The following is a 13,591-nucleotide window of genomic DNA, read 5'->3' on the forward strand; positions in this document are numbered from 1 at the left end:
AATCTTGGATAAGCACATAAGCAATGGCGTGAACTTTTTTGATGCCATTCTTTATTTATTATTCTGTTCAACGTGTTTTTGTATTTTCGCCTTACTTTGTGAATCTTTATCGCCAATAAAAAAAAAAGCAAAACGTATATTTTACAATGGTTAGAATGGTAAAACCCTGTTTATAGCTTAAATTTGATTATGCAAGATTATATTTACCAAAGAAATCCTAGCAAATGTGAATTCCGTCACCTAACGCGACGCACTTATTTTTTTTAGGCAGTCGAACTGGAGTTTTATGAAGCGGTTTGGGGCTAGTTTCATTCGAACCAGGAGCGTTTAAAAAAAGTAGAACCGGAATTGAACCGAATATGTAGAGATCCTTAAAACCTTAACTAAACATCAAGGAACGAAAATCAGTGCGGATCTGTGGTCCTTATTTTATTTTATTAAAAAAAACGATAAAATCCTCAAACTGTATTTAAGATGTGTTCACATCATCCAACAAATTATCGAGCCAATTATTGTCAAGATGCGATACCAAATTGTCTTTATCCCAGAATTCATCGAAACAATTAGAAAAGGAAATTTTGCTGCTGACAGGGTTGGTATTGACTAAGCTTTCAGTTGATGGGCATACGGTGTGAATATTGTTGTAACCTCCAGCACATGTTGAATAGTACATTGCTGAACATCTCACACAGTAGCAACCAAATGGAGTTGTCGGATTTGCTTGCTGGATACCATCTTCATCTTTACTGTCACCTTTACTTCTGTAGCCAGAGTCACAGTCATCAGCATGCTCACTTTGACAATTTGATCTAGTATTGGTTGATTGTAAATCTCCTTAAAATATAACATTTTTCTATTAGTTTCACATGCATAAAAAATAAATAAAGGGAAAAATAGACTGGGTGTGCGGTTGTTGTATATTTTGCCAGGAGGTTATGGTGCGGTGCTACTATACTTTACCTGGGGGGAATAGCGCAGAACTGCTATGTTTTACCAGAAAGGTTTTGTGTTTCATGTCATTTCTTGTCATGGTGGGATCTCAGTGAAATATGTTTTAATGTAAATACTACTATAACACTTTGAAAAGTCTATCAAAATAGTGTTACTTAAGGATGATCATTCTTTTTAAACAAAACAATCACCTTAATTTCTAACATTTTCGATCACATAGGTCACAGGTGGGCAATTAATTTTTACCGCGGGCTGCATAAGAAACATAAAATGTTGTGCCAGGCCGGGTCAAAGTAGGGCCTCGTATACACTCAATATGTCATACTGTGATACTTTAAAACAAAAAACTGTTATAAAATTTGCGATTTGTGTGCCATTAAAAAAGCATAAAAAAGTTGCGGCTAGCTGATTTAAAATACAAATTCAGAAGAGCCTTGATGCATGAAGCACATATAAAAGATATGCACATTGCTTGATATATAGTCACTTGGGGTAAACCAAATTTGGGGCTATATTTTGCACAACAGTAATATCATGAAAATCTGATATGGGTGGTTACAAGGGCTTGATGATTTGACATGGAATACCCCTATGGTATTGTAGAATGTAGATTATTCTGTTTTAGATATGGTTTCTTTGTAGATCCTATTGTGTGTTACCAGCCAAAGACCTGTAAATTGGACCCCTTGTAACACCGAATCAGAGAGCATCAAGGTCTTTTAATAAAAAATTTGAAACATGACCTGACAATCGTGCTTTTTATACTGTTTTGCCTTATTTATTTTTCAGGATAGCAACTAAGATTTATTTGAACAATCACAAAATACCAATAATAGATTTCAAAACCAAAGATACTCTTTCCAAGCCACAACAACCAGTGTTCCCTGCTAGCTTTTTTCACGCATTTGCGCAAAATTTTGAGCATTAAGCAAAAAAATTAGTTTTATTCAAGATACGTATGAAACAAAAGTGCCCTAATTTGTTTTATCGGAGATATGTACGACCAAAAAAGTGCCAAAACTAGTTTTATTCGATCTACGTACAGACAAATAAGTGCCCAAATTAGTTTTATCTGAGATATGTACAGAAAAGTGCCAAATTAGTTTTATTCCTAATTTGTTTGCTTTAAAATATACATGAAAAAAAAGTGGTTCTTAACCAGGGGAGGCCTACCCCCTAAATCAGTGGTGTCCAAGTCAAACGTGCTGGCATGCCAATTTTTATTTTATAACTTTTTCCTGTGCCAAAGTTTTGTGTCTAATTCTTTCTTCTGTTAAAAGTGCTTTTTTACACAAAATAAAAACGTTTATTTACACATGAAAAACATGTTTATTTAAAAAGGCAACCCATTCATTGACCAAACTGCTTCTTCCCAACTTTGTTTTCAGCCAAACTCTGAAGATTGGCCTTAAGCTGTGTAGTAAAACTGCACATTACTGCATCTAAAATTCTAAGTGTCCGTTGGTTTGCTGACTTTTGCTTCTTCACACCAAGCTATATAATTATGTGAATCCTAGCCTCCACAACAGTATAATGTTACAATATCAGAAGTAATTGTTAGTTGTTATGATTTTGATAACCTTTGTTTGCAATAGAGGCTGCTGTCTGCTTTGGAAGAAAGAAGTAATTGGCACAATCTTTTAGAGTAGCATCACCCTTCACCAGCTTGTGAAAGACAGATTTCTTACCCACACCAAAGATCCTTGATGTAGTGTCACATCTAGTGTAGGCATGTAGAAAAAGTAACTGGGAACATATTTCTTCACCCAACACCATTTTCAGTTCGTCATTTGCCTTGTCAGAACGGAAATAAAGATCTTTGTTTGCCTGTTGCGCATAATGAAGAAGAAGGACCAACAGATCTGTGTCTTCTCCAATCAACGTTGTCGCGTGTGACACTGCACTAAGAACAGCAGCCTTCACAATCAGAACATCAGCATCCCCCGGGGCATTGATCACTTCGCAGCCTTTACCCCGAAGTGTTTCACCGATCAGGTCGATCATTTTCTGTTTGTTCATGCCCCTTGAGAGAAACTCATCCTTCTTTCCATCAAACATTGTCTCTTTCGTAAAGCTGATGACTGCATGCACATTCTTCTCACGCCTTTGGTGTGTGTTGTCCTTGATTGTCGGTCCTCCTAGGTATCCGTCAAAAACAACCGTTGCCCTTTGATAACGCCGAGTCGTGAATTCAGCATATGATTGTGCAATGGCGCCGTAGGTTTCTCCCCTTTTCCATGGTAGCCGCTGTAGTAGTGAACCTCCATCTATGATGTAGTGTTGCGTTTTTGTTTGGGTGTCTTCTATGGATTCCCAAATTTCCCGACCTGCCTTGATTGCATAGTCTGTGATAGCATTAGCAAGTTGAGGCTTATCAGGCTTCCGGAGTACTTTCCTTGCTTCAAAAAGTGCTGGAGGGAACGGGCTCAGTTCATACTTTAAGATATCTACGAGAGATAAGACCCCTAGTTGTGAAACAACTAATAAACATTGAAAAAGCAAACCGGGGTCAATCGTTCTTTCAGTTGTCACCTTTACTGATGAGATGTTTCCAAATGTCTTTGCTTTATCCTTCCGCCTAAAAGATATTGAGAAAATAGACTGTCCAATCATTTTGTTCATAATGCTCCTTCTGACTGATTCAAACTCATGTACATTAACGTCATCCTCGGCCACAACACCATTCACAATGTTCCTCATCAGGGTTTGATCCTGAGAAAAAGGTACATAACCAGCCAGTGATGTCTTCAATTTTACAAGATCAGAACTGTCTCTCTGAACCCTAACCTCCGTTGCTTCCTCGTGTTGTTCACTTGTTGTGTAGGAGAGTGTATTGAATTTCTGCATGGTATAGTTGTAATCAGACGTGATCGGCAATTGTCCACAAGGATCGTTGTTCTTCTGTCATGCCGGTTCCACGCGTTAAACCTCCCAACGTCTTTAGCGATCTCATCAGGCTCTGTTCAATAACTAGGTCTGAGCTGAGACCTGCCCAAACCTGGTTCTAGCGACGAATAATATGGTACCCTTGTTGAAACCTTCAAGATAACTCTGGGTGTTGGTTTGGGAGTTTGTTCATTTCTTGGATGTAATAGTGAGCAGACTTCAGGTAATTGAAGTGCCCTGCAGCCACGAACATTGGTAGACAGTCAGAAACTGCACGAAGGTGCATCTTCCAATTACCTGTCCTGTCCGCTTCGATTAGTGATCGCGCTACCCGAACCATGGATAAATAGCACAACCACAGTTGACTGGTCTTGGATCGTCCACGCAACTCAGTTTTCTTATTGCCCAACGCCTCCCTAAAACTGACAAGAGCATCAGATGATACAGCACTATCAAAATCTGACTCGCCATTTACTAGCGATTCATAGATGTCTTCAGCCTGACAGCATTAACCATACAATCTTTAGTAATTCCGTTTCTGCAAAGAGCTTGATGTGTTTTGCAATTTTATTGGCTTATAAAAAACGTGCCTTTATAAAGACGAACTTTTGGTAAACATCATTTGCTGTTGTCTCAAACATTTTTTTATTCACTTGCTTTATTTTGCAACTCATGATTTGAAAAATTGTGACAAAATTAGGATGCTTGGTTTCAAAATAACATTTCATATTGTACTCTTTAAATACAGCCAAGCTTTTATGACAAATCAAACATATTGCTTTACCACCAACATCTGTAAAGAAATACTATTCTGTCCACTCTTTGTTGAATGCACGACATTTATCTTTAACTTTTCGCTTTTATTTTGTTTTGAGCAGCTTATTATGGGTGAGTTTTACCTAACCACACATATAGTGAACGAATCCACACAGCACACACATAAAACAGTTTTAAACTAAGAACATCACTCATAAATTACCAACTTGCTAAACAACTAGCCAGGGTTGCCAGATAAAAAATTTGAAAAAAAGCCAAACCGTGAATGAAAAAAAGCCAGAAAAAGCCAAACGTTAATTAAATAAGTTCAAAACCCATAAAAGCTATTAAATAATACTATAAGTTGATTTGTATGAAAATAAATAATCTTTAAGGTTCAAACTTGTGTGGTATGGCAACATGACAAACATAAATGTTCATAACATACCAACCAAAATGAAAATTTTTATCTTTTGAAAAGCTCAGTTATCCTATGATCTTTTGGCTGAAAATGCAATATTTTCGTCAAGCTTTCATGTGAAAAATGCTTGGTTTGATGAGCTCACCCTAAAGCGCATGTTTCTAAACCTTTTTGAGATGCCTAACAAAAGTAATAAAGCGGTGCTTTTTAATTCACTTCACTGAACTGTTTAAGCAATCAATGCTTTACGTAAAAATTTTAAATTTTAAGTATGGGCTATTGGCGCTGGTCTAGAATCCTACCACAGCGTTGCAACAATTTAGCAACACGCAATATTTAGGTTAAGGTGTCGGTTGGTGTTTGGGAGGGTGGGCCAAATATAATAATTTAAAAACATTGCCTAAACCTACTCAAACCTGAACGCTAACCAGCACACTAACCCAAATATTGTGCGTTGATTTAATAACTGTGGTAGGATTCTAGAACAGCGCCGAGCTATTTTATTTGTACGGTATTGCTTTCATTTTTCCAAGTGTGTAAAATATTTTGCTTAGAAGTTTAGAAACAATGCCAATCTGAAAAAATTTAAACGCGAACTAACCAAATCCAACGGGTGACGACCCATGGACTAAGAAACACTTCGGCCTGGAGTGGAGACCTACAAAAGCGATTTTACTATTTAAAAAATCAGGCAAGATATGGCCTATACAGATCTTAAAACGAATGTTTTTAGAAGAAAAACGTATAGACCTATGCCATTTGACTAGTTTTAGCAAGCTTTTGCAAAAAAGCCAGAAAAAAGTCAAAAAGATAACCGAATTTTCTGACGCCAACCATGTTTAAAAAGAGCCAAATTTGTATAATTTGGCATCAAAAAAGCCATTCTGGCAACCCTGCCACTAGCTGTTAATCTAAGATAACACTTGTAATGCGACAGGCCAAACTTAGAAATTTCCATTGTGACATAATAGGCTGTTTAGCAATCTAAAGCCTGGTGCGCCTGTATCGTACGGCAGCTACGACACTGCGGGCGACAAATTGAAAATTGTTTTACTTGACCGCGAAGCCGGCAGGGCTGTAATAAATGTAATTAAACTATTTAGGCAATTTATTATTATTTTTTTTAATTATTGCTTCAGATTTTCGTGGGACGCACATAAAATTGTCGCGGGCCGTAGTTCGCCCACCTCTGTCCTAGATTTTTAATATGTTAAATTGTTGATCATAAATACTACCCAAAACCGTTGAAAAACCTTTTGTAGGAATTTTTTGATGTTCGGGCTATATATTTCATATTTTGACCTGCCTATGGCCTTAAGTTGACCTTAAGTAACCCTATAGCGCTTATTGTTGACGGCCAGCACGTTATACAATGTAATATTACTTTTGCAACTTAACGCATTAAGGGAAATTGCGAACTACGCACCTGGCATTACACGTTAGTCACTGGCCCAATAACGCTTGATTGACATTTAATTATTAAACACAGAATAAAGGTCATTGCCATAAACTTGGTTGGATAAGAAATAAGAATTACACAAATATTTCTAATTGGTTTACAGGACTTTAAGATATGAATCTAATGACTGTTGTTTAAAGCATCCTAACTTTACTCAAAGAAAAAAAATGATGATGGCTGATTGGTTAGGCTAAGAATGTAATTTTTACCTGAAAAACAAATTGATAAAAAACAATTGTTTAGGTGTGATGGTATTTTTTTTTACCCCAACTTTAGCATTTTTTTTACTCCAGGTGACTATAATACACTTTGACTTGGTGATTGTAACAAAACCTACCAATAGGGTTGAATGGTTTGGTTCTACTATATTCTGCCATGTTGAATGGCCATGCACAACATTTTTCTGGTCAGTTGTATATTGGCTTAAAAAGAGTCAAATGTGCTTGAAGTTGTGCATTCGAAAATGTAATACATACAATCATTTAAATGAGATTTACATATGATTATTCTTACAAAAAGAAACGGAGCTCTTGATTTACAATATATAATAAATATTTGCTATAATTTACAAATTTAATTGTTTATTTGGTGTTACTATATTTTTTTTTAATCTGAAAGGTAATCCTGCAGGCATCATGCAATTATATATATCATATAAATTCTGTTTACTTTAATTAAAAAGATACCTTCTTATCTATTTATAAAAATGTATTTTGCAATCAATTAAATTGTGGTACAAAACAGGAAGTTATACCTTTTAGCTCCTGAGTGATGTTAAAAAGTTCATTGTAAATATCTTCATTTTTCGTATTTCTTTTGGTTGACATATTGCCTCGCAAAAATCCACAGCCAGTTTTGCATGGACGGAAAAGTTTCTTAGAAAAAAGCGGAATAATTCCAGGATCTTCAAAAAACTCATTTCGCTGTTTTCTTTTCGATGAGGATTTGCCAGATCGAAGAACGTTTAAATTGGATTGTCTGTCAAATGCTGCCTGTAAACAGCTGCTGAGGTATGATGCATAGTCAAAAACATTGGTTTGTTGATCTTTGTCAGCTGGTTTGTTGTTATGACTTGAATTGACATCTTTTTTACGACTTATTACTGTCTTATCAGAACTGCACTGAATTTTCGATAAAACCCGGAATTTTCTTTTTGGTCTTCTAACAAAGGTAGAGTTTTGTTTTTTAGCAAACAAGTCTTGCAATTTTGGAACTTCGTGAAACTCTCCTAATTTAGGGTTTTCAATCTAAGTGTAACAAAAAATGATTAGAAGTACTTTTTTTTTGTTGTTGTTGTTGTTGACATAAATTTTCTTGAATAAAATATTAAAAAACATACCTCCGAAATCCTGTGTTTTACAAGAACTCTTTTATTTTTTGATGGTTGAATCTTCACATTCGTAAAGTTATCGCAGTCAGTATCATGTTTGCCTAGTAATGTTTTTTTAACTAGGAAAGGAACTAACCAGGGTTGGTTAGTTTTCTTGCTGTCAATGCCATTCTTCGATGAAACAATTTTAGCTTTAGGCTTAAGTCTTTTATTGGTGACATGTTCATGACTTGATGTTGATATTTCTTGGTGAGTTGGAGTAAGCAGCAAATCAGCTTTTCTTCTTTCTACAAGTAATTAACAATGCATACTTAAAAACATCACAAATTTTATTGAATGGCTTTTGTACTTCTAGTATTAGAAATTCCCAAACTATTAGACAATATGTCCAGCGTTTAATAAATTCCTTAATATAGTACAACTTTGGCTAAGGGTAAATGGTTGCAATATCCCATGGAATGTACTATAAATCCAATATAATTTTCTTCCAAATGCACTGCTATTATGAAGATGACCAAAAATAAATTTTTACCATAGAAGTAAAAATATAAATTGTGGTTTAATTGAACACATTAGTTTAATACACTACTTCGAATACAGAGTTTAGATTTCGCACTCGCATGCCAGTCAGCAAGAGTAAATTTTTCGGGGCAGTGCTAATTGAGACCTAGCTTGACCAGCATGTGCTCAACCCAAAATTCAATATGTTAATCTTCACTTTCAAATGCCAAATTTGACAAATTGTGGCAGAAATCTTGAAAGATAATCAATGCTTGCACAACTGCAACAACAAATTAACAAGCGAATCATGCATGGTTAAAAACCTACCGATTCAACAGTCCGGTAAACAATCTAGGGCGACAAGCCAATTTAACTATTTAGGATGCACAAAAATAGAAAAGCATTTCTAATCAATACCGAAAACAATTACTACGACAGAAATCCACCGACAACGTGCCTATATTTTTGGGCAAGCGTAAGTTTGTCCAGTCGAGTGCTGATTGTTAGACATTTGACTGGCAAATGCAAATTTTATATCAATCCTGCAATACAAACATCAAAGATATAGCAGGATTTTTGATGCACAGAACTTGGCTTATAATACCTATATATACACAGGTGTTGGAGAAACCTTTCAGCCCAAACCAGTGAAAAAGTATAATAACAGAAAGGTAAAAAAATAAATTGACCACCCTACTGGATACCTTCAGACGATTCTGTAGAGCCAAACGTCCTAAAGTAGGCATTTTTATGACCAACCCACTAATTTGACCACGCTCCATGCTTGAGTTGGCTTTTTTGGAAAGTTACAGTTATGAAATTTTGAATGAGCATTAAGCAAAAACGATAATATCACTCACAAAAAAGTAGGGTCACAAAACCCAGCCCCCCTGGATACGCCATTGTGTCACACAATCAGTAACCAAATCACCTAGGGGTGTGGGATATGGTACGAACAACCTCCAGCGAGAAAGAACAGAGCCCGAAAAAAATTACGTTTCGTGTTTTCTAGACGCTAAAAACGGCGATTAAGTCGTCTATTTGACGTTAGAAAATTTGCAACACCTCGTTGACTTATTCAAATGTCTGATTGTCAAGTGATTTTAATTGGGCTTGAAACGCTATGGAATTGCCTGTTTTCTATGTTGTTGAGAATGTTGGTTTCAACAATAAAATATTTTCGTCATTAGGCCTGTTTAAAACTACTTGAGTCGATGACAAGCGATTGCTAAATGAAACGACGATAACGAATTGTGATTAGGCGGTGTTAGTGATGAGCACCGACGTGTTTTCCATGCCAGGTGCAATGTTGCCGATCGCAGCAATCACGGTTTTAGTTTTTTTCTATCATTGTTTACTGACATTTCAAAGGGGGGAGGGGGTGTCAAGACTCCTAGACACCCCCCACGCTCACCCCTGGGATTCGACTCCGACCTTTGCAATTTTATGTTTAGTAACACTTTTGAAACAAGATAAACGCAAAAAATATGCCCAAATAATATTGATATACAACATTATATTGAGAAATGTATATTTTTTCAATCAATACGTCACATCTCCTAAATTAAAATTTTATCTATTTAACGCAATAAAGGCACTATTTTTCGCGCTTCGCGCGATTGCATTGTGGGGTGAGTAAGAAATGGAGTGATTGGCAATTCATTTCATCCATGTGTGCAAGGTGTGGCTGTTAGCGTTTAACCAAGTAACAAATGCGGCTCTTGATCTCATTGGTTGGCCACCCCTGTTCTATAACATGTGGCTTCGGCAAGCTTATACAATGTGCGTAGCACTTGAATTTGAGATAAAATGGTCACAGAGCGTTCGCACCTTCAGTGACCGATTTCTAACAAACTGCTTTATACGTTAATTTTTAATTTTTACACTGTTTTAACCTAATGCAAAAATGAATTGGAATTTATAGAGATAAAGAATTTGTTTTAGAGCCACGCAGATAAGTCAAGTAATTAAACACGCCATTTCGGTAATGCTGCTTTCACACAGACTGCAAAATGTTACTCTGATTGGTGGGTAAGCATTAGGTTAACCGATTGCAGACACACAATGCCTCTGACAAATATCTTACACTATCCGTAACATCACTTTTTGGTTAAATGGTGATTACCACATTTGTCTTTCATAGTCATGGGCGGCGGGCGCGGTTTAACATGTTACAACATAATGTACATGATGGATTGTTTCATTTTGTTCAACCAGACAAAATTTAGATTAACTTTGTACGTAATTGTGGGTGTAATAAATGTTTTATCAGTTAGAATTAAACTGGAAAATACTCTATTTAACTAGCCAATGCGGGTTATTTCTTCTAGTGAATATATATTAGTGGCTTAAAGTGTTCATTGGATAGCTAAAAATAACACAAAAGGATGGTGAAAAAAAAAAACAGAAACACAACTTAGCATAGGGTTAAATAAATAATCATTCAAGACATTTCAAAGGAAATTTATACGTTTTTAAAGCTGTAAAATTGAACCAATGCTTTTACTATAGAAATATCTAAAATCAAACTTAACAACAAAAAAATCAAAAAAGTACTATATCAATACTTTGTGAAGTTATGATTATATAATCCTAAAAACTAAACAATATTAATGCTATGGTTAAAACAATAACAATTGTTTTACTACAACACTTTTAACACATAGGTTAATCTGCACACACTAAACATCTAGTTAGGTAATATTGCCTTCAATACCTAATTAATTAATTTTTTCAGTAAAAATTCTAAAAGCACAGGACAACTGTTCAAATACTGCTAATTTTGAGATCAAACCTATGCAGAGTTAAAATTAAATTAAATTTTAGACTTGCCAGTCTAGCAAATGTCTACCAATCGGCACTCCCCTTGACAAAACTACAATCGCCTTTTACCAGACTATTAAATGCATAGGACATTTTAAGACATGTAATACGCTTGTTTACTTCTGTATTTCTGCAATCATTAATTGTTGGCATGATGGCATATTTGTCGCAAATTGACAAACCAAATCAGGTCTGATAACAATAACAACAAAAAACACTTGTTTTCTTTGAGCACTTGCCAGTCCATGAGTGGTGTCACTCAGCACTTGCCATTTAATTTTGGTGGGGGGAAATATTGCTAGCCTAAGATTTTTGACATAAATAACTACAAAGCAATAAGACAATATCACTTCAGTAAGGTGCAAACAAAGCTGCTGAACAAATATAAAACAAATCTCTGTCTTCAAGTAGCATTATTACAGTCACACAATTTTAAGCTATTTAAAATCTCCCCCAGATAATAATTTTTTTTAAGTTTAGAACTGTGTTCACAGATGCTTGTACATTAGCAAAAACAAATACTAAACACAATAAAAAAGCACAGCAATTTTTTTTTAAATCAACCAACAAGACCAGCATGACATAATCTAAATCTTGGTAATGTTCTATACTGTTAGGCATAGATGGATTTTTCATCTTCGATTATTATAAATTATAAGTCAATCATTTGCGAGTTAACAATTCAGGGGAATATACTGGTAAAATTAACAAATTTTAGAATTAATTTGATTTTACCTTTCCTGATTATGCCTAAAATGTTAACCATATGCTGGTTAAAAAAGCTTAGAGGCCCAACCTCCATTCTGTGACAAAAAAAATTGTGTGCACACCGAATTTAATAAATTAACACAAAAATGTTGATGCTTTCTAAACTTTAAACCTTTAGTGTGTACTAGGGTTCCTCTTTTTTCCGGATTTTTTCACTCCCGGGAAACGGAAAAAAAAATTAAAAAAAGCACATTTTTTGGTACAATAAATTTAATTAAGTTGTTCCGCTGGTAAGCGCAAATAAAGCAACTCAGGCAACGAATTAAACAGGGTTGGTAATATTTTTCTCTTTATATCAGTTAAAAACGACAATTTTTTTTTAGTTTTTTTAAGTTTTGCTATGTTGCCGAATACCCGGTATTAAAAAAGAAATTTCCCAGGATTCGAGATTGGTAATTCGTGCGAAATCCTGGGAATTTTCCGTCCAAACATTGTCGGAGAGGAACCTTAGTGTGTACAGAATCTTAATAGTACAACTGTGGACAATTTTGGCACTGCACACAGAGATCTTTGGAAAAAGGTTGCTGGTCATAAATCCTACCTCATTTTCGTCCGGGGGTTATATTGCTAACAATATTTGGGTTAGGGTGACAGTTAGCGTTTTGGTTAAGTATTATTATTATATTTATTTTTACATATTTATGCTTTTCTTGCAATTAACTGTGACAACTTGTTTTGTTACTGTTACAATAAATGAGGTAGGATTTTAGAACAGAGTTGGCAAAAAAGTGCAATATAATACTGACAGGCTTACTGCTGGACTAAATTACCAGCGCTGCTCTAAAATCTTACAACATTTTGGCCTGGGGGTTTATATTGCTAACAATATTTGGGTTAGGGTGAGAGTTAGCGTTTGTCAGGGTTAAGTAACATTATTAAATTTATTCTAACATATTTAATTATTTATGCCTTCCTTGCAATTACTACTTTGACAACTCTCCTGTTAAAATATATGTGGTAGGATTCTGGACTAGTGCCAAATTACCTGCCATAACCAATATATATCATGTTTTAAAAAAATTAATCCATACAGAATAAAAAATCCATCTATTCCTAGTTTTAAAAAAATGGTACTTTATCATATTAAATTAAAGTGGTGAAAATCAGGTTTAACTTTAGTTACTATTCTCAAGTTTAGTTACCATTCTCAGTCTGAGTTTTTATCTTTGGTACAGGAATCACGTTATGACTCGGTACATTACTGCTGTATTTAATAGTCTGATTAGATAAACTCATATGGAAAATGGCCGGATTTTCTAAATGCTTCACGCTAATCAAGCAGTGACTACCACTTTTTCTCGCTTTTAGGCTATTTCGACGCCGCTTTTGGAGATAATCGTTAAAATTAACAAGTTTTGGCTTTGTAGAACAAACAAAAACATTTGAGGTCATCACCGTGCCTTGACAAAATCACCAGACTACCTTGGTTCGACTTAAAAAACTTAAGAACCACATTAAACTACATCATCATTCTCCATTCCGGTTGCGCTAAATTGAGTCACAAAGGCGTAAACATTTTAACCAATCACGACGCAGTACTATAAATGTATCACAAAAAACGCGTCAAGCAGGCTGTTTCGAGATTATATCACGTGGTATTGACCACTGATTTCTATGAAACCAGGGTAGCGCTCACTGATCTCTATGAAACCTGGATAGCGCAACCCAGGTTGGAAAGTTTGGCCTGCGCGGGGGA

At 35.3% G+C, this 13,591-nt stretch overlaps 1 protein-coding gene across 1 annotated transcript; it reads right to left on the reverse strand.

The window, feature by feature from the left end:
• Positions 1 to 403: 403 nt before the first annotated feature.
• Positions 404 to 13,372, reverse strand: LOC146164290 (uncharacterized). Its single transcript, XM_083381993.1, has 4 exons — positions 13,038 to 13,372; positions 7,813 to 8,090; positions 7,228 to 7,720; positions 404 to 834 (listed from the first exon to the last, which is right to left on the reverse strand). The coding sequence occupies exons 1-4, from the start codon at positions 13,285 to 13,287 to the stop codon at positions 470 to 472; spliced, it is 1,386 nt and encodes a 461-aa protein (XP_083238119.1). The 5' UTR covers positions 13,288 to 13,372; the 3' UTR covers positions 404 to 469.
• Positions 13,373 to 13,591: the final 219 nt, after the last annotated feature.

The sequence above is a fragment of the Ascidiella aspersa genome, chromosome 2 (assembly GCF_963924565.1).
Source record: "Ascidiella aspersa chromosome 2, kaAscAspe10.2, whole genome shotgun sequence".
NCBI classification, from domain to species: Eukaryota; Metazoa; Chordata; class Ascidiacea; order Phlebobranchia; family Ascidiidae; genus Ascidiella; species Ascidiella aspersa.

What these genes read in the sequence shown, in the direction of transcription:
- LOC146164290 (XM_083381993.1), bottom strand. Translation starts at nt 13,287, where the DNA reads ATGACCTCAAATGTTTTTGTTTGTTCTACAAAGCCAAAACTTGTTAAT. An exon ending in AAAAACTCAGACTGAGAATG is followed by an intron (nt 8,091 to 13,037) that starts GTAACTAAACTT and finishes AATTACTTGTAG; the next exon opens with AAAGAAGAAAAGCTGATTTG. An exon ending in TAAAACACAGGATTTCGGAG is followed by an intron (nt 7,721 to 7,812) that starts GTATGTTTTTTA and finishes TGTTACACTTAG; the next exon opens with ATTGAAAACCCTAAATTAGG.